General features: G+C 34.8%; 1 protein-coding gene across 1 annotated transcript in view; it reads left to right on the top strand.

Moving 5' to 3' along the window:
- Nucleotides 1-9,187, top strand: part of LOC119639903 (lutropin-choriogonadotropic hormone receptor) — a 46,888-nt gene extending 37,701 nt beyond the window's left edge. The window contains exons 10-18 of the mRNA XM_038037610.1: nucleotides 4,198-4,315; nucleotides 4,412-4,731; nucleotides 4,803-4,994; nucleotides 6,693-6,845; nucleotides 6,925-7,070; nucleotides 7,124-7,352; nucleotides 7,421-7,616; nucleotides 8,744-8,940; nucleotides 9,031-9,187. Of these exons, the coding sequence (XP_037893538.1) occupies nucleotides 4,198-4,315; nucleotides 4,412-4,731; nucleotides 4,803-4,994; nucleotides 6,693-6,845; nucleotides 6,925-7,070; nucleotides 7,124-7,352; nucleotides 7,421-7,616; nucleotides 8,744-8,940; nucleotides 9,031-9,187 (1,708 nt within the window). The remainder of the gene's footprint in view (nucleotides 1-4,197; nucleotides 4,316-4,411; nucleotides 4,732-4,802; nucleotides 4,995-6,692; nucleotides 6,846-6,924; nucleotides 7,071-7,123; nucleotides 7,353-7,420; nucleotides 7,617-8,743; nucleotides 8,941-9,030) is intronic.
- Nucleotides 9,188-9,445: the final 258 nt, after the last annotated feature.

The following is a 9,445-nucleotide window of genomic DNA, read 5'->3' on the forward strand; positions in this document are numbered from 1 at the left end:
GTCTGTCCGTCTTTGCGTCTATATGTTTGCCAAACAGTTTATGAAACCCGCTCTCAGTGCAATGCACACTGAAATTGAACTATTTTCTGGATTTTCACCCATCACTGGTGAGGCACAGCAAGTACTCGTTTAAAATTTGTTCGTATGTTTTACAAAAGAAAAGAGAAGGTCACCGGCACCCACTCAATGTTATAAACACTCAGTTTTCTTCGTCTTCTTTCTAGACTTTTTTACAGTAAAGGTCACAAGACAAATTGAAATTTTCTTGTTATATTTAGCACCGGGGGATAGAGTTCTGGGAGATGGGATACAACGTCCAGAAGGAAGTTTCATATATAAAATGTATATATTATATTTTTGACCAGCACTAAATTCCAGATCGATTTAAGCATGTCCATCTGTCCGTTTGTCTGTCGGTTCATCTGCACCTATTTGGAGGATTCAGGTATCTCTCACAAAGTATATATATGCTTGATCAGCATCAAATTTTCAATCGAAGCATGTCCCTCTCTCCGTTTTTGTAATGGCTGTTGTAAGCATTGTCCCGGCTGCAAAAAAGCTATCGACTTCAAACTTGGCAGAAGCATTGGAAGCTTTTGCACGCAAGTTGGCAGCGAAAATTGGCGAATTCGATTGAAGGACAAGCTCACACCGCCACGTAAGCTCAGAACACGTATGTCTTGTAAAACGAATAAAAAATTGGTTTTTTGCTCATTACTTATAAATTATAGCAGATAACCCTACCAAAATTTGGACACTTATTCTATGGGCGCTGCGGTAGCACCTGTGGAAATATGGAAAAAAATGATCACGTCTACCCAATATTGTAGTGTATCAAAATTAGCTTTATAAGGCGCAGAAGCAACCTTCAAAAACCCCGTAAAGAACATAAATTTTTTCCCAGTTTCAAATTTGGAATACATCTAAACATGTCCGTCTATCCACATCTCTGCCTGCGCAACTGTGTGGCGGATATAAAAAATTTCGCAACGAATGGATATAGTTCTCTTACTTGCTTTTATTTTATAACAGTCGTTGAAATTTTTCTTTAAATTTTCAAATCTCAAGGTTATATTATATTCAATTGGAACTTTTCATATACTCTTTGCAACCCTGTGCTCTCACATATGTAAAATGTGGCGTTATTTCATTTAAAAGATGTCATTTTAAGTTCGTTAATGCACAACTATCATTGGGATAAGATTTGACAAGCAAAACGTTGCGTTTGCTGTGCGATTGCTGGTTGGATGCTGATTATGCTTAAGCAAGATTATGATCTTTAAAATAAAATTATTGAAGACTTATTTCATTTATTAAGTTTATAGGATTAGGTGCTATAAAAGCCTAAGAGAAGTGGGTAATCAATATCTCCAATTACACAGGGTATTTGAGTGATTTGTAGGATTATTGATATAATTGGACCATACTTCTTCGAAAATATGGCTAGTTTAGCAGTTACATATGTCTCTAGATGATTAGCTCCTTATTGCTCTTTATCATATATGTGCACGTTTAGATGTTTCAAATTATAGTTAGTATCAATAGTAAGAAGAACTTAATAACAAATTACTTACTATGTACTACATGGCAATATTTATTAAGATACTTAGAGATATGGAAATATGTAAAAAATACGTAGTGTTGTTTAGCGTGGATTCTTGCCGCGAAAACTTAACCTTACGGTATCTGCCGGGGCATGGAGCGAGAAAACATTACTTGTCAACTCAAGGGTGATTAGTTTGCGAGTAAGGGATACGTTCTATAGTGAGAGCGAGGCTTAACAGGCTATAACGCAACCCTGCGTCAAAAAAGCGGCCTTCGTGCAAATTAGGCCAACACCAATCATCACAAAAGTCCTGAAATCGCCGTTCCCCCCATCAGGTCGAGGCAGAAACTACCTTCAGGGACTTCTGATACTCGTAGCGCCGTACTTGTAAACAACATACGTCGTAGTGAATGGATGGGTTATCGTGTAGGGTTGATTGACTTTTTTTGACTAAGGATGCAAACGATGCTTATATTTAGCAGAAAGGGTGTCGTCTGTTGCACAGCTCGTGAAACGATAGCTGTATGTCGTGAAAGTTTAAAATGACATCTCTTCTTGAAAGACTCTGTATGTAGGCAGAAGGAAAAGTAGTAGTGCGGTACCTGCAATGTCCGCACTGACCCCAGGGAAAAAAATTTGATTTCTAAACAATGGTTTTCCCAATTACAGTTATGTACCTCGTTCGTGTTCTTTTGCAGTAGCTTGCAAGTAAACGGCTTATGCTTCTTTCCTTTTCGTACATATTACTAACATAATGAGCGTCGCGAAGGGAAAGCGAAGCCTTGTGAGTGCAATTTAAGAAATTATATAACAAATGCGGTCTTTTTTCTATTAAAATGCAACATAACAAAGCTTTCACTTTCACTTTTCGTATCAAGGTGAACAATGCCTTGTTGTTAACAAAAAGAAAACTTTTATAAAACGAAAGTCGATTCTCATACATAACCTATTTTTTGAATGAGGAAAGCGGCAGCGAATATATTTAGGTCATTTCGTTTTCTTTGTAATTCCGAAAAGTCACGGATCACGTAATAAATGCTCTACTTTTAGAAATGTGGACCCAACAGATAATGACGGTCAGTTATACGTAGACTAGACTAGACTACGGTCCAAGTGAGATTTCACTAATTTCATGAGGCGTTTTTAAGCTTTTAGAGGTAAAACATGACCTGAACATAAAGCAATCAAATGATTCGAGGGTTTTCATTCGCATTACTGATTTCTGAGCTCTATTTATCCCATTCGCCTCTATGCCGATAGTTATTTGTCGCATACAAAAGTTTCAGACTAAACCTCAGACGTTCTTCTAGAAATTATAAATTGTTGAGAACATTTATATTAAGAAACAAATATCCATAAAAAGTAGACCTTTTACGGATACGTGAAGCGATTCATCGCTTTAACTTTTTGCGTAACTTTGTTTGCTATGGTAATTAAAAGCAATGATTTAAGATTATATTTAAGATTACAATTATTTTAATAATCGAACAAAGGGATATGATTGAAGTGATTGCGGTCTTCATTGCAAATATTGAGACGTGTACTCAACGATATCGCAAGTGGGTATCTTTACAATGGGTGATCGAAAAGATCTTTGCGGTTTTTTTTTGTCTTCTTTGGAGCTTCTTTTTGTAGTCTGCTGCGTCTGTTTAGCATTGTTCATCTCTTGCCAGTCGTTTTTCACGATAATTTTCAATTTCGTATACACATAGCTGCGCGTGTCTCAGTCTTCTTCGCATATTTCCCTATGACAATTGAGCTTCCAATTCATCTCATATGTTTCCTTGTTGTCGAGTATGTCGACGTTGTAAACCAATATTTGATCATCCTCTTCGCGGCATTTTTATATTGTAATAATTTTTATTCTCCCCCAATAATAACACAAAATGTTAATTTTCATATTTGATTTTCAAAAACCCACATTAGGTATTAGGTTATATGGAAAAGTCTCCGCGGTTTTTTTGTGGGGTTTCGAGACTTTTCGTAGCCTGCTCTTTTCAAATGATTCCAAAGTTGATTTTTAGTGCCTTCGCATTTTTCCGACGGTTTTGCATGCGGGTTCGGTTCTACCAGTTGCAAAATTTCATCGAATTTTTCGGTGACCGGTCGACCAGAGCAATTTACGAAACGTAATCGAGCAAACCACTCCTGGGTCCTCATCTGATCACTCATAGCATTGTTACCGTACCCTTTACAAATTTTCCCAAACGTTTTTGCTTATTTTAGCCCTTTTATTGCAGAAAAGCATTACTTAGTATATTTCTTCAGATATTTCACTGATTTTCAAATCAATATAACTTTTTACCTAAGCAAATAATTTGAAAAGTACCTTCACACATAATGTAAGCTGAAATGTCATATTTTAAGCACATGTTTATTCGGGCCAAACAGGTGAGAGTTGCGCGATATGTAGGTATCAAAACAACAAGAAGCGGCAAAAGAAACAAAAAAAAAAGTAACAACAACCCGCGGAGACTTTTTATATAAGCCATCATACTAAGAAAGTACTAAAAAGTTTAATATAACTTCGTTTATGAATATAAGCAAGCATTTTAATTTCATGATGTTTGCAAATAGCAAAAAAAAAAAAAAAAAAAGAAGAAGAAGAAGAGAAAGAAATTTTTATATATCCGTTTTTCCTTAATAAACAGAGATCTCTCGAGTACGTCGCTTATACGTTTACCTTCAGTAGGTTTAGAGGATATTGAAACATTGCGTATACAGAACACGCATACCTTGAAAACTATACCATCTATTTATTACTTTAAGGTAAGTAAATGAGAAAGAATGAAAGATTAGTTAAAAGCTAGTCACTAAAAGCATTTTTTTTTTTTTTTGCTTTCACATTTTTGCCTTTTATTGCAGAATTTACAAAAAGCATTTCTAACGCATTCATTTCACTGTTGTGCATTTAAATTTCCCTCGCGTCATGATCCGCGACGTCATGCTGAACGCATGAAGGAAATTGAAAAATGGCAGCTACAATGCGCGAAAACCGACAGCCAGAGAGATAATCATGAAAATTTCTTATCACCCGCTAATGTCTTAGAGAGTTCGCCTTCCCTTCAGCAACCAATATCGGCTAATACTTTTAAAAAGGAGAAAGACACACCGTTAACCGACGCGACAACAACAAATCCTTTATATAAGTTTTTTAATGAAAATTCCAAGGGCGTATTTTATAGGTATAAAGCGTTCATAACTAATTATATATAATAACAAAATCAAATGTATATAAATTTTTACCCTTTTATAGCCGTTTAATGCGTTCCGAGTTCCCTGTAGATGATAACGATGTGCCCAATTCGTGGCGAGATGATGGCGTGCAATACTCGTTAGGATGGGATTACTTAGCTGATTCTATGGATATGGAAACTGGTACATTTCATGCTCCCATCGATACCAATCAAACTCAATTGGATGAATATTGCGGAAACTTTACTATCCGGTATAGTAGCATGATAATTAAATCACCTTTGATCGTTAGTTATTATACCTACTACTCATTTTGTTCGTTTTGCATAATGTATGTAAAACCCAAATGGAATTTTTAGAGAACCTATAAAGTAATTATATTCGTGATCAGCATAAAATTCTGGGTTGATTTAGCCATGTCTGTCCGTATGTGTGGCGGGTGTTGGCACGCTCCTGGTCGCAAAAATTAAGATATCGACTTCAAATTTGGTAGAAACATTGAAAGTTTTTGCACGCAGGTTGGTATTGAAAATGGGCCAGAAACTCGCCATGAAGCGTAAACTGAACGCATCTCCGCTTTTCTTAACCAAAAATTATCGGTTTTTCCTCGTTACTCAGAAATTATAAAAACTCTACTCTTTACGTGTAAAAATTCAAAAATTCGGCCATGCCCACACTAAGTTACAAGTGATTAAAATTTTTTTTTCACTTTTTTGAGGTTTTTTACTTGTCTATCATAGCGCATACAAAGGAGAATGTTCAAAACTATTTTCTGCATTCTTCAAATGAAGATTTTTTCGAATAAAGATATTATCTGCCTAAAAATGGGTTAATTCTAAAGTGAAAGTGGTAGACGTCGCGATTAATTTTTTCTTAATAGTACTAGCGATACACCAGTGAGGATAGGAAAGTTGGAATAGATATTCCTTGGTCGATGAAGAACGTGAGGTTGAGGTTGAGGTTGATTAGGTGCGGGCATGCCTATGTCCACGTCTGCGGTATGGAAGAAACTGAAACAATTTTTGAAAAAGAACGATATCTTTTTTATATCTTTGCCTATAATTTGCAAACTAGTGAAGATATTTCTGAAAACCTGTGACGGAACTATTCGATCACCTAACCAAAATCAAGTTACCAATACGACCACAATTTTCGACAAAATTTTAATTACCAACTTGGCCTTTATTCTAACACACCTTAGAATCAGAATGATCCCTTTTGGTACAAATTGGTATATCCAATAGTGTTAAGCGACATTGAACCAGATCGGGCAATGTAGTACAATGAAAGTTAGTCGCCATATAAGAAAAAAATTTTTTTCAGAATGTCAGGAAATTTTCGGGCGCTATTATTTTGCTTGCTCCATAATCACAGGGTTTTTTTTTTTTTTGCTTAAAATCTTGACAACTTTTGCCACTTGGGGCATAAAGGTATGTTAAGTTTGTACGGATGTATGTAATACTCAAGAGAACTTGAGAGAGACCCAACTTTGATTATAACGATCAATTTAGAGTCACTTTTCGAATCGATCTAAGCTTGTCCGTCCGTCTGTCCTTTTAATTTTTTTGTATTCAACTTAAACGCCGCAATTTTTGCAATATTTTCATGAAATTTTGTACATTGACGAGGTTTGGCCCAAGAATGAACGCTATTGAAAATGGTTGGGACCGGACTGCATTTATGTTTATTTCCCCTTTAACGTCTTATTATGAAAATATTTATATGAATGACTGCGTATTGTAGGGTATTTGGTAGTCGATCGCGGCTTACTATAATCTTTTTACTTATTTTTAGATAATAATGCAACAAAAGTTTTATTTCATTATACTTTGCCGCAAAATTTTTAAAATATTTTCTTCAATTACATTTTCACCCACTTTCACTATCCGTATTTTCTGTTCTATAAAGAAGAGAATAAAAATAGTTTTACGGTTTATCTATTTATTTATAGAAAACATGATGTTGAATGTTATCCTATACCGAACGCTTTGAATCCTTGTGAAGATGTTATGGGTTATCGTTGGCTGCGCATAGCGGTTTGGATTGTTGTAGCTTTGGCTGTGGTCGGCAATGTAGCCGTTTTAGTAGTAATTTTATCGATAAGGTGAGGTTAGATTAAATTTTCTATTTTTTTACTTTGAATGTTTAAATTAATCTTTGCTGTATTCAATTAATTTCTGTAGATCAGAAGTCGCTTCGGTCTCACGTTTTTTAATGGGACATTTGGCATTTGCTGATTTATGCTTGGGCCTGTACTTATTGCTAATAGCCTCGATTGATGCTCACTCAATGGGTGAATATTTTAATTTTGCTTACGACTGGCAATACGGTGGGTAATATTATTCTCGTTGCATCAATTATATTGATTCGTATGTGCTTTAGGTGCTGGTTGTAAAGTGGCTGGCTTTTTAACGGTATTCGCAAGTCATTTATCGGTTTTCACTTTAACCGTTATCACGATAGAACGTTGGATGGCTATAACGCATGCATTGCACTTAAATTATCGCATCAAATTGAAGCAGGCTGGCTATGTAATGACGGCCGGTTGGTTTTATTCAATTATCATGTCATCACTACCGCTATCCGGTATTAGCAATTATTCATCAACTAGGTAAGTCAAATCAATGTTATATGAATTTTGAATTTATTTCATTTTTAATTTTTAATTCATTTGTATAGCATTTGTTTGCCGATGGAAGATCGCGATACGTACGATACTATTTATTTGGTCATTATAATGGGTCTAAATGGTGTAGCGTTTTTCATAATTGCTCTCTGTTATGCTCAAATTTATATGTCGTTGGGTAAAGAGACCCGTCAAGCTCATGGTGCTTCAATGGGTGAAATGTCAGTTGCTAAGAAAATGGCTTTATTGGTAAGTTTTTCTTAATTATGAAGGGAATGTACTTAAAAGCAACAGGCCAGAGTTGAGCAGCTATGTAAATATGAAACCGGAATTGTTTATATATGATATGCCCGTTTTTTTTATGCAAGTTTATAAAGAATATTTCAATCGACATGTATATTTTATACAGTTGTCTGTCCACCTGTCCGCCTATGTAATGTCTATTGCAAACGTTCCACTGGTAGGAAAAATTAAGCTGTTGACTTCAAGTTTGACAGAAACATTGGACGCAAGTTGTTAACAAAAATGGGCTGAATCGGTCGAAGGGCACGCCTACAGTATCACATAAGCTAAGAGCACGTCTGTTTTATAAAAACAATAAAAAAACTGGTTTTCTGCTCATTACCCACGAAACACTGCAGATAAATTTATAAAAATTTGACCGTACGTTCTATTCGTATAAGACATGTACAAAAATAGAAAAAATAGGCAAAATTTAATTATTTATAACGCACAGAAGCAAAGACCAAGAATTCAATTTTTGGACAACTTCGAACTCGGAATGCACTTAGTCGACTGCTTCACGATTGCAATTTTCAAAATTTTTCCAAAAAAGCCGCTAAGTAATAGTATTTCGTCATTCTAAAGTGGTTCAACTCGGCCAGTTTTGTAAAGCCTCTCTCATGTACACGTTCCTACGAAAAGTGAAGCTTTATATAGCGAAAAGATATAATTTCTATTATTTTATCGTGAATATTAGTCAATTGATATAGTAAACAATCTTACTAAATTTGCCCAACGAAGGTCTCTTTTGGACCTTTTGCAATTTTTGGGGCTTCCAGGGAAAGTATACCTTTACATGAATATAAAGTGTAGTTTTTGGTATATCATTACCAAAACGTTTATTAGGTGAAGTGGTATAGAGTATCTAATAGTCGGTCTTGCCCGATTAGAATTTTCTTACTTGTTTTCTACTCTTTTTTAGGATACTGATGATGACGGGTTTAAGAGATTCGGCCACCACCGAATATGTGTTTTTTGTTAATTACTTATCTAAGCAGAATTGTCGGCTCAATTGCCCGACATAAAATCCGTACTTTTACTGAGGAGCATACAATACATAGACGGCTTTTAATCTTTCTTGTTTGTTTTCACAGGTTTTTACCAACTTTGCCTGTTGGTCACCGATTGCTTTTTTTGGTCTAACAGCTTTAGCTGGATATCCATTAATAAATGTAACCAAATCGAAAATATTGCTGGTATTTTTCTATCCCTTAAACTCATGTGCGGATCCTTACTTATACGCAATACTAACACAACAATACCGCCAAGATCTATACACACTACTGGGAAAGTATGTACATGAGTCGATTTTGAAAAATAGCTTTTTGACATATATGTATACATATATATATATATATATATATTTTCTATCCCGGTGTAGGTTTGGGTTATGTCAACAACGAGCTTTGAAGTATAAAAATAGCATATCCTACGGTGTCTCTTCAACGCAACGAAATAGTTCAATGAGCCAGAAAACACAGCAAGGTTTCATACCTGAAACGCAATTTATGCTAAAAAATAAAGAAGACTTTGTATAAAGAAGTCGAAGAGAGCAAATTTTTAAAAATAGAATTTTTTTTTTTTTTTTTTATAACATCTTGATGCCTAAAAACAAAACTTTCTTAATTTATTCATACTAAACATTTTTATAAAAACGATTTTTATCAAATTTTTATTATAAATTTAAGTCGCAAGAGCTTTTATGATATAAATAAGTTTAAATGCTCGAAACTTTTCTTATCACCGTTTTTAAGATATATATGTAAATAGAGAATATATTATAAGATTCTAATAAG

Source organism: Glossina fuscipes, unplaced genomic scaffold (genome assembly GCF_014805625.2).
Source record: "Glossina fuscipes isolate IAEA_lab_2018 unplaced genomic scaffold, Yale_Gfus_2 114, whole genome shotgun sequence".
In the NCBI taxonomy this organism is placed as follows: Eukaryota; Metazoa; Arthropoda; class Insecta; order Diptera; family Glossinidae; genus Glossina; species Glossina fuscipes.